General features: G+C 42.3%; 2 protein-coding genes across 2 annotated transcripts in view; both read left to right on the forward strand.

The window, feature by feature from the left end:
- Positions 1-20,134, forward strand: part of Rab3b (RAB3B, member RAS oncogene family) — a 66,447-nt gene extending 46,313 nt beyond the window's left edge. Inside the window, exons 3-5 of the mRNA XM_004639123.2 lie at positions 1,720-1,838; positions 6,431-6,555; positions 19,547-20,134. Of these exons, the coding sequence (XP_004639180.1) occupies positions 1,720-1,838; positions 6,431-6,555; positions 19,547-19,734 (432 nt within the window). The 3' untranslated portion in view covers positions 19,735-20,134. The remainder of the gene's footprint in view (positions 1-1,719; positions 1,839-6,430; positions 6,556-19,546) is intronic.
- On the forward strand, positions 7,927-9,319 carry Tusc2 (tumor suppressor candidate 2). Its single transcript, XM_023724282.1, has one exon. The coding sequence runs from the start codon at positions 8,037-8,039 to the stop codon at positions 8,367-8,369; it is 333 nt and encodes a 110-aa protein (XP_023580050.1). The 5' UTR covers positions 7,927-8,036; the 3' UTR covers positions 8,370-9,319.

Below are 20,134 nucleotides of genomic sequence, written 5' to 3' on the forward strand. Positions count from 1 at the left end.
TCTGGGTAACTGGTACAACATATGTACCAATAATAGCATTCTGTAATTATTGTTATTCTCATTTCTTTTTATCATTATAGGTGGTATTCAATAAATGCTTGTGGATATCATTCTTTCATTGATTGAGGCATTGTGGTGGTATATGCATTGAGCTTGGAATTAGAAGTCCTGAAGTCAAAACCTCAGTTTTGTCACCATATTTGTGACATCAAGAAAGTCACTTACCCCCTTTATGTTTTGCATTCCTAATTTTATAATATAAATATGAATGACATCTACTCACAGAGATTTTATAAATTTTTTCTTTGTTTTTGCAGTCCTGGGGATCAAACCCAAGGCCTTGCACATGGGAGGCAAGCACTGTACCGCTGAGCCCTATTTTATTTGCGCCTTTGTAAAATTTAAATGAGATAAAATGAGAGGAAATGCTTGATGCATGCTCAAGAATTACACATTTTAAAACCTTAATGACACAGAGGAAATTGTCTGGTCCCTTATGCAAAGGCAGTGTGAAGCATCCCAGTGTTTTCCAGTAACACTTAGCTGTTGGTTTTACCTTTGCTCGCTTATGTGTTGGTCTTTTCAGGTAGACTATGAGATGCTTAAGATCAAGTATTACCTTAGACATTTAGGGACAAGAAAAATGTTTATTTCTGTTTACATAAGAGTGATATATGCTCATTGTAGAAAAAGTAAAATTACATGAAGTAAACAAAAATTACAGTAATTCTTTTCTCCCATTCCGATAATCTGTATTAATCATTAGAGCTAGGTTTTTAAAATAGTTTTATTCTTGGTATATATATTTATGGTACCAATACTGTATAACACACACAAACACTGTCCCATGTCATTAAATATTCATCTATATGTTAATTTACATAAAATTATTATATTTTAACCATTTTTCTATTATTCATATATAAGTCGACAATATATTTTCAGTGTCAAAATAAAACTATAAGAAAACACTTGTGCATAAATATTTCTCTTATTTCCTACTTTTGTAGGAAAAATTTTTAGAAGGAATATTTTTGGGTTCAAGGATATGAACATTTTTAATGGTATTGAGACTTCCAGTATCATTTCAGGAAATCAGACCAAGTTCCACTCTCATAAACATGATGTGAGATTGTACATCTCATTGTATCATCTGTAATAAGAATTATTTAAAATAATGCTCTAAAATAAACTAATTATCCTCTTAATTTCTTCTGTGACTTGTTCTTACTTCTTGCCCATTTTTGTTAGGATTTTGATTACTTTCTTACTAATTTCTACAAGGTTTTAAAAATAATTTTGTTCTAGTCACACGCACAGTACATGGCACACAATAGGTGCTATTTAAATATGCCTTGGAAAAAAAATAAATAAATATGCCTTGGAAGGGCTGCCAGATAGCTCAGTGGATTAAAGCACCCGCTTAGACAGTTGTAGGGATCAGAGGTTTGATCTCCAGCCTGCCTCCCCTAGGGTGTGCTGAGATAGCTACTGAGACTGGGTGTGGTGGCACATGCCTGTAATACCAGCTCTTGGGAAGCTGCAAACAGGAGAATAACTACAAGTCTGATCTGCATAGTGAGACCGAGTAGTCCCTGCACTAAATACAAATAAATAAATAAATAAATAAGCCTTGCAGCATTAGTTTTTTGACTTGGGGACTTTTTAGGAACCAAAGCAGATTTTTCCAAGAAGCTGACTTTTTCTTTTCCTACCTAGGACACAGCTGGACAGGAGCGGTACCGGACCATTACTACAGCCTATTACCGCGGAGCCATGGGCTTCATTCTGATGTATGACATCACCAATGAGGAGTCCTTCAATGCTGTCCAGGACTGGTACAAGACTCATTCACTCATTAACTCATTCAGCAAACTGCTCATGAAAACCTAACATGTGCTAGGCCCTATTCTCTGTGTTAGGGAAACATGGCTTCTGCTGTCAAGAAATGCTCAGGTGAGAGAAGTCAGGTCAGTACACAGGCAGTGAAAATATGTGACAGGTACAGCGAGGAAGAGAGGCATCAGGGCTGCAGGAACCCAATTCAGGGGTATACGTACCTTGTTTTGTGAAATAAAGTTGTTCAGAGGGTAAGAATTTCCAGAAGAACACAAATGGGAAATGACAAGAAACTAGGTAAGAGGATAAGAAGGGCAGGTTATGACAGTTTCTGTGGTGGGGTAAGAAGTTTTTGTTTGATCTTATATTGATGACATTTGAGTTAAAATTTAAGAATTTCAGATTTATTTAAGAAGATTAAAAGAAACGAAAAGAAAAAAAGGGGGCTGGGGAGATGGCTCAATGGAATAAGCGCTTCCCTGGCAAGCGCAAGGGCCTGAGTTCAACCCCTGGTTCCACAAAAAAAAAAAAAAAAGAAAAAAAAAAAAAAAAGATTACTCTGGCTATAGGGGAGAGAGAATCTAAGCAGCATTTTGTTTGTTTTATCTATGAAATGGTGCAATTATAATTAAAAACTGACAAGGTCACAATAAACTTAATTGAGCAAATGCATACATTTGCTGCACTACTGAATGCTAATGTTTATTTAAATGTTAGTTTACACTTAAAACACAAGAGGAAATAGGAGTCATCCCTGTTAAGGCCCAATTTTTTTTTTCTGGTACTGGGCTTGAACTTGGAATATTGAGCATTGAGCTCAGGTGCTTATGCCACTGAGCTATCTCCCTAGCCCCTCCAGGTCCCAATTTTTATCTGGATATAAGTGGCACTTTTCTGTTGCTGGGGTAAATATGAGACCCAAGAGCACATGGGTCTAAATTTGTAAATTCAATTTGAGCTTAGTGTAATGGCGCATGTCTGTAATTCCAGCTATTTGGTAGGCAAAGGCAGGAAGATTACAGGTTTGAGGTCAGCCTGCACAATTTAGTGAGACCTTGTTTTAGAATAAAAAAATTGAAAAGGACTTTGGATGGAAATCAGTGCTGCCTAGGCTCAATTCCCAGTACAGAAAAGAAAAGAAAGGAAAGAGGGCTGGCCATATAGCTCAGTGGACTAAAGTGCCTGCTTAGGCAAAGTGCAGTGACCTGGGTACAATCTCTGGTGTGCCATGATGGCCCGCCTCCCTGGGATGTGCTGAGCCAGCGATTGAGACTGGGCGTGGTGGACTGAGACTGGGCGTGGTGGTGCATGCCTGTAATCCCAGTACTTGGGAGACTGAAAACAGGAGGATCACTAGAGTCTGATGTACCTAGTGAGACCTGTAGATCCTGCACTAAATCCATAAAAAAAAGAAAAAGATTCAATGTGCAGTAGAAATCAGTACAGTACTTAGAAGTATAACCTCTGAACAACTTATACATTCCTTCATGGGACATTAGGCGCAGGGAGAAGGAAGTGAGAGAAGAATATGTGTGAAAGAAGGAATAATACTCCATGCTCCCAGTCAAAAGAAGATGGCAGAAGGCAGGGCATCTGTCACTGCTGCTCTTCAAAGTCAAAGGATCTGGGGCCGGGGAGATGGCTCAGTGGTATAAGCACTTCCCTGGCAAGTGCAAGGACCTGAGTTCAATCCCTGGTTCCGAAAAAAACAAAGTCAAAGGATCTGAGTGAGCCAGCCAGGGACCTAGCAGTAAAGCTGGCTGGCACAAAGGTTGTCTCTAGTTACATTGTATCTATAACTACTTTGTTAGTCAGTTTTCTGTTACTATAGCAAAAACACCTGAGGCTGAATATAGAGAACAGAGATTCTTTAACTCACAGTTTTAGAGGCTGGAAGTCCAAACAGAATGGCAATGGTTCTGGCAAAGGCATACCTGTCACAACATATCATGGCAGATGGCATTATGGAGGGAACATGTACAAGAGGGGCAGGGCACATGGCCAGACAGGAAGCCAGAGGGAGATGGGGAGGGGCCAATATTGCTCATTTATAACAACCTTAAGTTACAAGAACCAACCAGGGTCCCTTGAGAATTACATTAATTCCTTTGGAGAGTAACACCCTCAATGGAATAATTACTTCCTACTAGGCTTTAGCTCTTAAAACCCTCACCAACTCTTAACTTTACCACACTGGAAACCAAGCTTCCAATGCTCGAGCTCTCTGAGAACAAATCACACGTAGATCCCCAACTATTCTTTGGGGATTCCCTCCTCCCAAAGAGCAGTTATTCTGGCTGTGTGAAGCACTGTTGGCCACTTGGGCCCTTGAGCTCAGAGTGATCTTGTAGACTGCCTGCTACATTTTGCTGTTCTGACAAACAGGCCAGGGGCCATGCCATCCACGGGAGCCTGTGTTCTCTTTCTCCCTCTCATCCATTTGCTTCTTCCTTCTCTTTTATTTTTAAGAAAGTCTTCCCCTTACTGTCTTTTTTCTGTTTTTCCTCTTCCCCTTCCTTTTACTTTCTAATCATGATTTTTCTTTCCTCCTCCCCATGCTTCCTCTCCATATCCCCCCACACCTACCATAGAGTGATGAGCTCTTTCTTTAAATGTTGCCACACTGTTCATTCCCTGTTTGCCTTGACAAGCCACCCCCCCCCTTTTTTTTTTAATCAGTCTCTATTCATTTAGCCTAGGAACACAGTGTCTTTTACACCTGCTGACAATTTCTCCCAGAATAACCTGAGTGTTGCTAATCTGAGAGTTGAGAGAAAGGGGTGGGAGGAGGGAGGAAGATGAGAACTTCAAAGAGTAACACGGAGCAATACATAGTTGGCCCCTGGTACTGGCCTTGAATCTGATGACTGTTTGCTTCTCCTGAGCCCTAGCCTTTGAGTTTTGCCTCTGGGCAATGTTCTCACCTTGGTATCCACCTACCATTTAAATCCTGGGCCCCAGAATGGGCTTGCTTTTTGTAGGACCACTACAAATGCTGGTTGAGTGAATTTCATCCTTTAAGGGAATGACTTGTCACCATAGAAGGGAATGTCAATGATGGAATTGATCAGGAGCAGGTTCAGTAACAGGAGCAGGATGTATAGCCATGGTTCAGTTAGACTATGAGTGCCAGTGTCAGGGTAGAGTAAAATCTAGATGTACTTTAGGATTAAACATTCACTGACTCTTTCATTCACCAAACATTCTCTGATGCTGTCTCTGCTGTATGTTCTATGCTGGATGCAGGCATGAACCTGTCCTCAGAGATAGACAGTTACATTTCACCAAGTTCAAAGAGGTACCCTAGGGCCGGGGAGATGGCTCAGTGGAATAAGTGCTTCCCTGGCAAGCGCAAGGGCCTGAGTTCAATCCCCAGTTCCACAAAAAAAAAAGAAAAAAAAAAAAAAAAAAAAAGAAAACAAAGAAGTACCCTGATAGAGGTGCAGGAGACCAAAAGGGGAAGTGGTCATTTCATCCAAAGGGATAGTTGGGGACAGTTAGGCCCATTTCCCCAAAACATCTCTATAATATTAAGGTTCTATTTTATTCCCTCTGGCAAAATTTTGTTTCTAATTATAGAAGCTATTCATTTTCAAAATCTGTAAAGTATAAATATTTGAAAAGTAGTTTTTGGAAAGTCTTATAATCAGCCAGGTGTAGTGCCTGAGGTTGGAGGATCACAAGTTCGAGCCCTATCTGGGAAATTTAGTGACTTAGCACGACTGTTTCAAACTAAAAAATAAACAGCTGGGGATATAGTTAAGTTCAGAGGCTATGTGTGCACACCCCCATCCCTCTCACAGTCATCCTATATGAAGGAAATTGATGAATCCTATATGAATACTGATGTTTTAGTTTCTAAGGACTCCATGAAGGCACATGAACCACCGAGGAGAGGGTAGAGCCAGCTGAGTGTAGGGAAACTTGAGAAAACTACCTTCAAGGCATTGTGGGATCAACACTGAGTCTTGGAGGAAGAGCTAGACCTGGAAAAAGGATTCCCAGTATGGGCAAAAGGCACAGGCACAAAAGAACATTTAGTGAGTGAGTGAGAACTGTGAAGCAGGATGAAGACCAGTGAGGCTGGAGATACATGGTGTGAATGATCTTGAACTTAAGAATCTAGATTTTATTACATAACTAACTGGGGGCCAAAGAAAGTTTTTAAGACAGGGCACAGTGTAGTCAGATATACATTTTAGAAAGAGCTCTCTGTACAGTGAGGATATTAGAGGACTACAAAGAGTAGGTAGGTTCACAACAAAGGTTCAGGTTTGGACATCTGTGACAGCTGGCAGGTACAGGTGTGTGTGTGTATCCTCCATTGAATTAACTGGCAGTAACTTGGGTGTCGCTAGCCTTATGGAAGGGAAACTGCTTCTTTGATGCTCCAATCACTTTCTCTTCTTTTAAGGATGCTAGTTCCATTTATCGGAGCTCTACCTTCATGATAGAGCTTCATAATAATCTCCCAAAGGTTCCACCTTCAAATACAGTCGCATTGGGAGTTAGGGCTGAACATGCGAGGGGTGGGGACAAAGACCTTCAGTTCATAACAACATAGTCAACATACTTCTCTGTCTCTTTTTAGGGCTACTCAGATCAAGACCTACTCCTGGGACAACGCCCAGGTGATTCTCGTGGGAAATAAGTGTGACATGGAGGAAGAAAGGGTTGTTCCCACTGAGAAGGGCCGGCTTCTTGCAGAACAGCTTGGTATGTGCAGGACAGTGTGTACGCATGTATGCATGTGTGCCTAGAAATGGGACAGTTAAAGGGGACAAGTGTGTGTTTGTATTTGTAACTTTAGGGTATTGTGAATTATGTACATATGTGCTCTAAGTGTATTTTATATTTGTATAATGTCCATGTAGATTTACCCTCATGAATTTTAAGTAACTCATCACTTATGATATGTATATATCTTGATATATTGAATACATGAGTAAATTTCTAAACTTTTTAGCAGCTCCTTCCACAAAGGGTTTGAGATAGTTTACTAGAAATACCATAGTACAGTGGGGAGGGAGAAATAGAGAATTTTAGCAAGAGAAAGCAAAGATAAAAAGAAAATAATAGAAAACCAGATGAGATAAGAATAGACATCTTACATTCTTAGGGCCCTGTGAAAGTCGGGCCAAAACTTTGAGCTGCCTACCTACCATTTCAAAGAGTAAAAAGTAATCTGTTACATGGTTCAGTGTGTCCTTACTATAAAAAGAAACCTATTACTCCAGAGAGGCATCACTCTTCATTGGCAACTATGGAGTAGAAATCTGTATGCTGAGTGTGACCCTATATTTAATATCAAATATTCTTCTAACAACTAATGCCCTGAATAGCATATAGGCTATTTCTTACCATTCCTCTTACCACCCAAACGGATGGTTCTTACCAAAACGTAGTTCATATGAAAAGTAAAGTGTAAAGGCATAAAACCACGTGGTTCAAGTATTGGCTCAGTGATGCTCTGGCTTGTCCAAAGTTGTGTTGTGATACTTGAGTTCTTCTGGGGCCCAGGTACCCAGACACATTTCAATGGTCTTGTAGAAGAACCCATACTTAAACTTTACTTAAAAGAACAGTCTATTATTGTCGCGCGCAGCCTTGCCAGCAAGGAAGACACGACCACTGGTTGTGTCTGCGCAGCCTTTATTGCTCTCTTACATTTCCCTTCTCTCTCCCGAGACCCCTGCTCTTAGCTTATAAGTCTTAGGGCTTCCAATCATGGGGTGCCACGTATGTACTGTCCATTGGTCCAGGTATGCGGAAACAATGCATTAGCCCAAGCCTTGGCCTTATATGGAGTTGTTTATTACTAGGAGCGCTCACCCCTGAGGGGGTGGAAGGCAGAAACCGGCGCCATCTTAGGGCGCGGTTATACGCAGCTCCCTACATATTATATACTGAGATTCAATGTAAGATTGCCCTAGAGAAAGAATTCCATACCTATAGAAAGTTTGATATCTTCCTCTAGAACAATAGAGGGACTGCTTGGTTTTTAAATCAGTCTCCCTATGTATTTGTCATACCATAAGTAACCAATGAGGAATAACCATTTAAAGTTACATTCTCTGAAGGCGGCGGTAGTAGCTGCAGCACTTCTGGCGAACAGAGGCAGGGCCCAGGCATGGTGGTACATTCTACACTGTGACAGCGCAGCGGCCCCTGGGTCGCCATGCGTCGGCGACCCTGACATGGGCGCCAGCGGCTCCAAAGCTCGAGGCCTTTGGCCTTTCGCCTCGGCGGCGGGGGGCGGCGTTCCGGAGACCGCGGGCGCTGAACAAGCTTTGGTGAGGCCTCGAGGCCGAGGGGTGCCCCCCTTCGTGTTCACGCGCCGCGGCTCCATGTTCTATGATGAGGATGGGGATCTGGCTCACGAATTCTATGAGGAGACAATCGTCACCAAGAATGGACAGAAGCGGGCCAAGCTGAGGCGGGTGTATAAGAATCTCATTCCTCAGGGCATTGTGAAGCTGGATCCGCCCCGCATTCATGTGGATTTCCCTGTGATCCTCTATGAGGTGTGAGCCTGGTGGGTTACAGACACAAGCACCTTTGACCCAGTGAGAAACTTACAGGCTCAAGGTGTGGCTTCCATTGAGGAGCCCAGGCTGAGGCTACAACCCTGAATAAACCGTTGGCCCAGAACCTACAGCTGTGAGCAGGGCAGTCCCTCAGTATAAATTGGATATTGGTTTGTGTGTGGACAAGAGATGGTTGGTGGCTGGCAGAGGCATGGCAGAGTTACCAGCACAGCTTCCCCAGCCACCCCTGCAAGAAGTGTGGCAGGGCATATGCCAGTCAGGAATCTGTGGTTCTTGGTTCCCTGCCTGGCCTGCTTTCTTCCAAGCTTGCCTAGGGCTCAGCCCTACTAGAAGCTACAGCACTTTACAAGCTAAGTCTGCCTTCTTCCAGCCCCTAGGCTTTGGGAGCTCTACAGAAGCAGGAACCTCCTTTCCCTCACTTCCTTTATCTCCCAGTCAGAGCATTTCAGCCGTTTGCTACCTCGATTCCTCCTGTATTAGACAGAGGCTGGGGATAGCACCAGCCTGATTCTTCCCACCTACCTGGCATTTGTTCCTATTTTCAGATGGACAGCTTGCTGGCTGTTGATAAGAATGGGGACTGGTATGGGTAGCTTCTCCCTTTCCCAGGGCTTGGCTAATTTCTCCTCAGTGCAACTAGTTATTGCCCTCTCCTCAGTTAAGAGGGTACAGGCCAGGGTCGGGACAGGCTGTGGATGCCTGTGCCTATGGGGAGTTGCCCCAAGCCACCTACTCTAATCCTCCTTGCCTTTGTACCAGCCACCCCTCACCCCCAGTTTGGAGGGTCTACACTGTCCTGTAATAAGGAACATGCCAGGGCTGGTGCCAGCAGTGCTATAAGGAGCCCGCCACTCTTCCCCTACAGTATCCTCACCCTTCTGCATCAGTCAAGGGAAAGTACTAGGGCCCCTTGAAAGGGACAGAAAGGAAGAGCAAAAACAAAAGGAATACTGTACTTAAAATGTGAAGATTTGTAAACAGTCTAGTCCATGATGACGTTGGGGCAGAGTCTGATTTCTATACAGAAACAACTCTTTTCTTTTAATTCGTTGTTGTGCAAGCTCTGTGCTTCTACCATGGAAAATGGCTTGGGGATGGTGCTCCCCAGCATAGAAAGACTGTTGTTATTTGTTTGATTTCAATAAAATTATTTGTAAATCCTGTAAAAAAAAATAAATAAAGTTACATTCTCTGATAGGTGGCCTGTCCTGGAAATTAGCAAACTGTAAGTGCTTAATAAATAGGAAAGTTGGTATGTCTTGGGTCTTGCTATTCCTATTTGGTTGCAGAATTTCTCAGGGTCTATAAAGTTGTCTCTGCTTGATTTGCAGAATAATAAACGTGGTGAAGCCCACATTCAAGTAACTTTAGGATATCCTTTTAGGCTTTCAACCCACAGAACCCAGAGACCCTGGACTATCTTCTAAGTGTTTGGAATGCTGTCTTCTACTCCCATTTCCCATTTTCATCTAGCTAATGAGGTCCACTCAGTTTTAAATCAGCACAAGTTTCACATCTTCTTTGAAGCTATTTCTGGTCCTGGAATTCAATTTTGCCCCCATATCATGTACCCTGTACATCCAGTGGTCACTGTGCCTATCACACTTGTGTGTATTCATGTACTAGTCTGTCTTCTCAAAGCTTTTAAGGACAGGAAATGAATCTTCCTTATCTTTGTCTCCACAGTGCCCAGCATGTAGCCTGATGTTGCATTGATACTGCAAGATTATGTTTTGATTACATTTTATTCCATCCAGTATTCAGCTACTTTGTTTTACTGTGCAGAGAAGATTTTCCAAGCACTTCCTTTATGTTGTACTGTACTTTGCAGTAGAATACATTTCCTGGTCTGAAGAAGCTCAATCCAGTGAGAGTACAGGCAAAACCAGAGATAGCACAGGTGATTGATGTGGTGACAGAGGAATAAGCTGGAAGTTAAGAGAACAGAGAAGAGATACCTGATTCAGTTAGGTTCACAGCACATGATGCCCAAGTGGCCTAGTCAAGTGAGGAAGAAAAGCAAACACATTCTAGGCAGGAGGCGTAATAGCAGCCAAGGCAGGGAACAGCACTGTGGTTCAGGGAATCTACATCACTGGATAGTGTGAACCGGAGTAGTATTGCCCAAACAGAAGGACTTGTACCACTGGAGATGTGCAAGATAATTTTATGTATTTTTATGTGTACTGGAAAAATGTAACAAGCATATGCCAAACTCTCATGGCTAAAATTGAGATGAGTTGGTTAAATACTTATTAGGTGCTCACCACAGGCACTATTTTAAGTTTTTTTTTAAAAAGTATTTTAATTTAATCCCTTATGCAGTACTTATCTCTATGTTGTATGTGTGTGTGTGTGTGTGTGTGTGCATGCACATGCATACACATGTGCACAGACGTGTGTTTACTAGATAAGAAAAGTGAAGCATGGGGAAGTTGAGCAACTTTTTCCAGGCTGAACAGCTAGTAAAAGGGTAGAGCCAGGATTTGAACCCCAATAATATTTTTCTCTTTGAAACAGGGTTTTTAAAGGCAGTTCAGGCTGGCCTTGAACTCACTTTGTAACCTAGGCTGGCCTTGAACTTACAGCAGTCCTCCTGCCTCAGCCTCCTGAGTGCTGGGATTATAGGTGTGCACCACTACACTGTCTCTCTCTCTCTCTCTCTCTCTCTCTCTCTCTCTCTCTCTCCCACCATGCCAGCTAGCATCATGTCTTTTAATTCTTGTGATAACCCTTCAAGGTGGCTAATAGGGTATGTTGTGTAGCTAGAAGGGCATCAAGTTCATACAGGAATACAAATAGAAATGAGATTGATTCTTAGTGCAGGGTTCAGAAAGGGACTTGAAGAAGGCCAAACTTGAAGAACTCCCCCATGTCCAACATAACTTTCTGACCTTTCCTCTGTTCATTACCAGAACATGCCTATTTACATGTGTATCTCTCACTAGTCCTTGAGAAAAGGGATTACTTCTGACTTGTTTCGTTCTGTCAAGCATGCAGCATGAGGTATATAGTAATTCATGTATTTCCCCTATCCATTGAGCATATACTCTGAACCAGGTTCTTTTTTTTGAGAAACTGGGGATTGAACTCAGGCCCTTGTGCTTGCCAGGGAAGTGCTATTCCACTGAGCCATCTCCCCGGCCCCTGAACCAGGTTCTATTATTATACTCAGGATATTATTAATGGTGAAAAAAATGGAACTGCAATTCTTACTGTCATAGGGAAATGAATATCAAATAATTATCTTGGTTATTCTTTTCTCATTACTGAGATAAATACCCAACAGTCAAAATTAAGGAAGGAAAGGTGTATTTAACTCACAGATATTGGAGGTTTCAGTCCAAACTCAGCTGGCTCCAAGTCAGAGCAGCAACTGGCAAAGAGCAACCTTTCATGGTGGTGGCAAAGAGCAGAGAGCAAAAGGGAGGAGTAGCAGCAACAATGGCAACAGAGAGCAAGTCTGTCTCTCTTATGTTGCGTTCAGGCTGTCTGCCCCAGGCTGGATACAGCACTCACAAGCATAAATCCAGCAGCACTCATACCCATAAACCCAGTGGATCATGAGTTAATCACAAAATCTAGAAGTCCATCCCATGACTGCATGAGGTTTGGGGGGACAACTAGACACAAACCATAACACTAACTAACTATACAAAGAACTGTATAATTAACAGTTGTACAAATGGATGAATCCTATGGTAGATGAATCTCAATCAGGTGGTTAATTGTGATGAATTCTGTTTGAGTTAGTCATATTGGATAAAATTCTAAATCAAACTAGTTTTACAAAAAGTGGAAGTTATTAGCTCATGTAACTGGAAGCATCATTAGACCCATGACTTCCCAGGTTGACATAGCCCCTCAGCCTCCTTCTATAGACAGACCCTCTGCTTGGGCATGAATAAGGGCAGCTCCAGATTTATCTTTTGCCAGCTCCTACAAAAGGAGATCTGTTGGCCATTATATGTCAGTCTCAGGGAAGACTATGATTGGTTACCCATAAATCATATGTTTATCCCCATTACTGGAGGAGGCAAGTATTATAGTGTAGAGTTCTATAATAGCTGCTTGGAATACTTACATTACAGAGGAAGAAATTGTGGGAAGGTAAAAGTAGTATAAGTCTACCATGTGTACTATGAATAAAGTGAAAAAGAGAAGCCTAATTTTAGTCTGGAAAGCCAGTCTGTTCTGAGAAAGTCACACTTAAGCTGAGAACTAAAGGATGAGAAAAGTTTGGCAAGGAGTAGGAGTAAAGAGCGAATCGCCTGAATAATGTGAGTTAATGCTTGAAACATTCGTGAGATTAAAAGAAGGCCATGTCAGAGAATAACCAATCAAGAGTAGTGCAAGATGAAGGCAGAGAGGTAGGGTAGGCAACTGTGCCAATTCTCAGTCTGTTTGCCCTCATTCTTAATCCTTCTCTTGCTCTGTCTTCCTCCTGTAATATCCTTGGGGGAGCTGGCCCTTTGCAGACTGGCTTTTTCAGGCTCTCATGCTCATGGCTTCTGGTTGAGATTATTCAATGGGAAATAGGCCATTAGAGATGGGGAAGAAAGAAAAGTCTGAGTATCCTCCACCTTGGCTGACTTTTCTTCTGTGAGACAGCTACTCTTCTATGACTTTTTCCCTTGGTTCCAGCTTCCTTTGCCCCTCATAATAGTATCTTTTAAATTTTTATTTATTTATTTATTTGCTGGTAATGATCTCTTGGTTTTCTCACTATTCTACTTGGCTTCTCAAATCTTTCATCACTTATTTAGCCAATTTCCTCTGGTTTAAGCACTAAGAATGAAGTCCCATGGGAGTACAGGATATATTCTGAATGGTGGATAGAGGGTAGGGACAAGAAAGGGAAAGCTCTCTGGAATCACAAATTCATAGGCGAGTAATGAAATTCATTGAGAGTAGGAGCTAAAGCACTGGTGGTAAACATATGGCATGCATGTATGAGTTGTTTTCTACACTAAAACCTCTGTGTTCAGATTTAATTACAGTGTTAGCACTTTGTGATGAATAAGTGGGGTTTGGGTTGCATTTTGGGCACTCATCTCTGAAAGGTTCACCATCACTGAGCTAGAGAGTAATAGTGTCAGCAAAGACACAAAATGAGAAAGCCTTGCTGTTTCTGGAGCATAGTATGAGCAAGGATGATAAAGCCAAGGCTGGGCCAGGAGGATTGCTATGATTGGGAGGTGGTTTGCATGTGCTCTGAAGACACATTGTGATTGAAGACTTTGTTCCCAGGGTGACAGTGTGGGGAGGAGACAGGCCCTTGGAGGTAGAGCTCTGTGAGAAGTCCTTTGGGTCACTGGACATTGCTCTTGGAAGGCAGTTAATGGGACCCCTTGCCTTCTCTTGAAAGGGTTTTCATGAAAGTAGAAAGTTCGGCTTCCCAATTCACTGCTTTTTAGCTCAAGCTAGATAATCTTGCTGCCGCACAGTCCTGCTGTTGCTATTGGCCATGAGATGGTGCGGCTAAGGGGTAGCCCTACCATATAGCCTCTATGTCCTTTGGACTTTCATTCTTCTAAACTGTGAACCAAATAAAACTCTTTTACCAGTACCCTGTGTCTGATATTATGCTATAGTAATACAAATCTAACTAGCTGGGGGGATGGCTCAATGGCATAAGCGCCTGCCTTGCAAGCATAAGGTCCTGAGTTTGATCCCCAGTACTACAAAAAAATAAACATATAAAAACAAAAATGTAACTGATACAGGGTATTTGGTTTTAAGCTAATGAGACTGATTTGAAATTAATCAGACATGATTCAGTCCTAATGACACAAATCCAAGTCAAGACAGCTTAAGTGATAAGTCAACATGTAGTTGAAACAAAATGCAAGACACAGTCACTGGAGAAATTAATAGGGCAATGTGTTGGATGAATTGTTCACATGATACTCAAAGTACCTGAGAATGAGCCTAGGGTGGAAAGGACAGTGAGTCCCTTGCCAAAACTGTCAGTGACCAGAAGGGTGTGAGTTAAAAATTGACAGATGACAAGATAGGAAGAGGTTTCAGAGTGGGAAAAGGATTTGAGTATAATACTAGTGGAGAAATGTTCGAGAGCAATGTTGGGGCATGAAGGGATAAATTTAGCTGGTTACAAGTTTCTGAATAGAGGACAGGATAGGTAAACAGCAATTTGAAGGGCAGGAGAGAATCTTGGGCTCTGTTAAAAATGCAGAAATCTCATTGTTCTGAAGCCCATTAGAGGGAGAAAAGGTCTGAGTTGGAGGTGGCAGTTCTGCTTAATTAGTTGTCATCTTCCTGTCTTACTAGATTCTCTACTCCTGAGAGCCTTTATTAATAAACCTGAGGAAAAGGTTACCACCAGGGCCTACTAATGAAGGGCCTTCAGGAGTCTGACAGTAATTGGGTGGGGTGCACTAGGGCCTGTCCTGCTAAACAAAAAAGATTCTTGTGCTGACTAGACCTGTGAGCCGGTAACTTGGAATCAAAGTTCTCATGTGTTGAGTACCTTTAAGATGACAGTGATGTCACTTTGTTGGCATGACATATGAGTGCTTTATGATTGCCCTCTTATAGACTTATGTCTCACCACTTTGGTTTTTCTGTGGTAATGATAACAAACTGCTATTGTCCTGCTAGCAAATACCAAGGCTTGTTTTTTGTTTTTTTTTTTTGTCCTTTCTCCGTGCTCATACTGTTTCTCCTGTCCCGTGTATTACACACGCAGGTGGACATGGGTATATTCACAGTCGTGTGTCTTTCTCTAGCTGGTATTAGCATAGGCAACAATTAGTCTAAGAAAAACCTTCCATGGGGCCTGGCCTTGGCTAGATGCCTGCTCTGTGTCCTGGGAATCCCTTTGCTCACCACTGCTTCTGCACTTGCCACTATACACAGTAATTGGGTAGGGTGCATTGGGGCCTGTGTCTGTCTTCCACATTAGACCAGGAGCTCCTCAAGGCAGAAACTAGTCATACTTCAGTTCACAAATGCTTCTGTTTGCAAACAACCTGGTTCACAAAAGTATTTGGCAAAATTTTTCTTCCATTCACAAACTCTGCATTGGGTGACACACAACCATGGCCATTGTCCCCACATAAATACAGATTCAGCCACCTTGCCCCAAGTTGTAAAACAAATTAAGTTTGTAAACTGAGGCACTGCTGATTCGCTTCAGTATTCCCAGGGCCCAACTGGAGTCTTGCCATGCTTGCTGAGCTGGGTAGTCATGATTCCTACCTAGAGAGCTCCTCAAATGCATTTTGCTGCTATGCTTGGGGCTGGCCAAGTAGCTCAGCGGATTAAAGCACCTGCAAGCAGCCTCAGAGGCCAGCCCGTATGGGCCCTGCCCCCAGGGGTGTGCTGAGACAGCAAATGAGACTGGGTGTGATGGCGTATGCCTGTAATCCCAGCTCTTGGGAGGCTGTAAACAGACAGATCACTATGAGTCCGATCTAGTAGGGAGACCCTGAACACCTTGTAGACTCTTCCCTAAAATAAAAAATAAAGAAGTGCTGTGCTAAAGGAAAGCATGAGAAAATGAAGAGCCACATCTCAGCTGAATACTGAAGTTAGTTAGGCAGAGTTTTGCTCAGTTCTGACATTAAAGGCTCACATTTTGTACTAACTATAGGAAGCTCCCTTTCCCTTTCCTCCCCTCCATTCCCTCCTTTTCCTGCATGGCCTCTGCTGGTTCCTCTAACTGTGTTTGAGTTGTTATAGCCTGTTCTGTTGTTGTTCTAAGTGAAAGTGAAACAAAGAGGCCTTAAGGAAAATCCCTTATTTATGCTCCATCTCTGAGCTTCGGTTTTCCTATTTGCAGTTACAAGTGATAAGCCCTCCCTTGTCCTACCCATGTCACAAGATTACTTTAAAATTGCATTGTAAAGGACTATGCAGAAGTGAGGAACTGAGACTTATTAGTGTGCCTTCTGCACAACTATATTCAGTCTTTCCAGGTCCCTGGCTCTCAACAGAAGACCTTGGACAGTGTCAATTTCCAAAAAAGACTTAGTTTATTGATTGCCTTACAAAGTAGCCACTGAGCAACAAAACAGCAAAGGTAGGCTGATTGGGGCTGGCAGTTTTGTTCTGTAGTTATCAAGGCTGATTATTTCCTGGGTAAGTCTTATTTTCAGGGAAACACAGTACTAGCTGACAAGAGACTGGATTCAAATCCATACTGACCCCTAGCCTCTCTCCCCACTGCTCACCTGTAAAATATGACATGTCCTCCCCTTTGTACCAGTTTGTCAGAAGGGATTTGTACCCATGGCTTTGACTGGTGTTCTCATCTTCATCCAAACTGACAGCGAAACCGATCTTATTTACTGCTTTACCTTTTGCCCCTTTCCTAAGCAATACCCTCCTTCTACCTCTCCAAACACTGCCATTTGCCATTAGTCAGTCAAATAATTTTTGTGATATTCATTAAGGAAAAGATACATGTTGAAGCGTCTCCAAAACAGACTGGGCTTCCAGTCTCAAGATAATGAGCAGCTGCTGCTGTTTTCATCACGTGTCCGCAATTAGCAAGCATTTCTGCAGCTCGCTTTTCTCGGGTCAGGAAATGGGCCACAGGAGAGGTTGCTAGCAGGAGGTGGGCTGCTAGGAACTGTGAACTGTGAGTGCCTTCAAGCTGTGAGGCTGGGAAGAGGAGCTTTGTATCTGGAGCTTCAGGCCACTCTGTGGATGGTGGAATAACAAGAAGGAAGAGGCCACTCCTTTGTGAGAAATGATAATAGAGGGAAAAAGAGAGGTGAGAGGAGCAAGATAAAAGAAGAGCAGAAACTTATTATAATAGGCAGCTTTTATACAGCAGTTTATCCATTGTACTTAATCCTCCCAACTGCTTTCAGTAGAAAGCACTGTCATATCTATTTGACAGACAAGAGTTTGAGGGTCAGTGAGGTTAAGTGATTCAGACAGGTGCAGTGACTTGTCCTGATTCAGACCCTGTGGTAGTCAGATCAAAGCAAACAGACTTGCAAAGGAAAAAATATGATTAAGAGGGAGAAAATGCAAATTGAAAGGGAGAAAGGAAGAAATGAGAGTCAGGGCTGGAGCCAGGCAAATCCAGGTCTGAATACAGTTCCCACTGACTTAGCCACCTGACCATGGGTGTTATGTAATCCACTGAAGTCTTCATTTTTTCATTTTTAAATTGGAAAGATGGTGCAAGGATTAAATAGCATAATATTTGTAAAGCTTCTAGCGTAGTTTCTGGCATATAGTAAGTGCTCATTAGATATTATGGATTCCAAAGAAAGTATAAGCAACATAAGGAAAAAAGAAACTAAATGTAAAAAAGGGAAGAGGAAAGGCTTCTGGGGAGAAATAGAGGCTTGGAAGAAAGGAAAGGAGAGAGGGCTGGGGCAGGAACATGGAAAAGGTATCTTATGCTTCTAAGGACTGCCAGCAGGCTGGTCACAATTTTTAGGTAGGAGGTACCCACTTTGCCTGAGTCAGGAGATATCTTGAGACAACCAGGTTTTGTTCTGTGTCAAAAAAAGTGTCATTAAGGATCTTAGGTTATTTTAAAAAATCAAGAATGTAGGACATTTTAGGTACAGTTCTCCTTTATCTTTTTGGTGTGTGTGTGTGTGTGTGTGTGTGTGCACACATGCATATGTGTGTGCGTGCAAGTGTGTTTCAGGGAAAGGAAAGATGTATAGGATTTTCCACAAGAATTAAGAGGGGAGGGGAGAAGACACTCTCAGGCTTTCACAGAGAGCACATTGGCCAAGCAATGGCCGTGACTCATCCACATGGCTGCACTGATAAAGGTTCTACAATCTGAGGTACAGGATCTCAGGACAAATCCTGAGGGCATTTCACTGACCTTCTCAGACCAAAAAGCTACAACTCTTGTTGCATAGGTCTTGCTTTACCTTGGTCTTAACCATCCAGTAGAAAAGTATGAAGACGAAATATAAGAAATAAAGCCATGCTGTTAAGTTGAGCTGTGGGGGACTCAGGTCAATAATTTCAGACATTGCCAGTTAAACAGAAGACCCAATGCTATTATGGGCTACTGGACTCTTTTAGAATATTTTGCTGAGTTTACACACCTATAATATTCAATAACGGAACTTAGAAAAAATGGGGTATACCGATGAATGTCCATTTTGTATCTGTGTATTCAAAGAGGTTGGGATAGATATATAGTTGCATTCTCTTATTGAATAGAATGATTTGTTCTAATGGTGTTTGTAAATAGGATCACAAGTCTGCATCTTGTACAGCAATTAACCACTAAGAAGAATATATGCAGTGTATTATTTGTTGAAACTGTCCTTCCGATATGATTTGAAACTGTCTCATTGCTATCTGTTTGTCAATAAAACTTTGAAAAAAAAAAAAAGAATTAAGAGGGGAGAAACCCCACTGAATAGAGATAAGCCAAGATGTCTGTAATAGAAAGGGAAAATAAGCTTGTCTTACTTTTTGTGGCCTTTGAGATGCCTCCAAGGTCCTAGACTAGAGCTATCAAGGAACTGGACTGAGTGAGAAGCAAAGGAAAGAGGGAAATTCTGCTCAAAAAGTTCAAAACCCGGGCTTCTCATAATGGTGCCTTACTTACCTTGACAGGCCAGCCTACTTCCCTAAGCCACAGTGTCTGTGTTAGTGACATGAAGAGGGTAAGACTGACACTCACTCCTCTAGAGCAACATGAAGAACAAATAAGATAATGATTGTGGTAAATGTTTTAGAAAGTAGAAAATGTTCTGCACATGTATTTGTGTATTCATTCTTTCTGCAAACACCTAATGATCTCCCTTCTGTGTCTGAGGTAGTGTCAATCACTACATGTTTCTGTCTATCTATCTGTCTATCTATCTATAAAATCTTGTTTCACATTTGAAATACCTCTGTGTGGTAAGTAAAAGTCTCATATTTACCATCAGAGAATTTGTTTGTAAAGAGAGTAAGTGATTTTCCAGGATTAAAGAGCTGGTCAGTAGTAGAGCCAGGGTCTGTTTGACTGTCAAACTAGTGCAGGTAATCCCTGCCCTGAACTCTCTCTTTGAAGCAGAATCTTTTGCCCATAGAATTAGATCTCCTTGCTTCACTTCCAAGCACTGGCTATATTGATCCACAGTGCTTGGCTGGAGGCATAGAAGAGTTCCAGCTGATAGGATAGGAAAAATCTGTGCCTGTATCTCTTCTCTCCCTAGGGTTTGACTTCTTTGAAGCCAGTGCCAAGGAGAACATCAGTGTGAGGCAGGCCTTTGAGCGCCTAGTGGATGCCATTTGTGAAAAGATGTCTGATTCGCTGGACACAGATCCTTCCGTGCTGGGTACCTCCAAGAACACGCGTCTCTCTGACACTCCACCGCTGCTACAGCAGAACTGCTCATGCTAAGCAAAGCCCACCCTTCTAACACCCCTCATTGTGGCTCCATGCACATTTGCTTCTCTCTGATACAGTGTCCACTCCCACCCCTGAGTAAACTTAAGTTCCAACTGTTCTTTGCCAGCCCCTGGAGTTCCCTAGAGATGGCCCCAATTATGGACATTCAGCACTAGACTAACAGCACAGGACATGGCATGGGTGGAGAATTCCCTTTGCAAAAGATAACTGCATATTTTGAAGAGGGTTTGATATGAAGACTTGGAAAGAGGGTCTCTTTCCTACCTGTGAAATGAGATTTCCTCCTTTTACCAAAATTTGACACACCCTTATATCTTGGGGCCTGGCCAAATGTGTAAGGTGAGGCCCACCTGCATTGCTAATCTTATTAAAGAATGCTTCTCGCAAAGTA

Source organism: Octodon degus, unplaced genomic scaffold, assembly GCF_000260255.1.
Source record: "Octodon degus isolate 3935 unplaced genomic scaffold, OctDeg1.0 scaffold00107, whole genome shotgun sequence".
NCBI lineage: Eukaryota > Metazoa > Chordata > Mammalia > Rodentia > Octodontidae > Octodon > Octodon degus.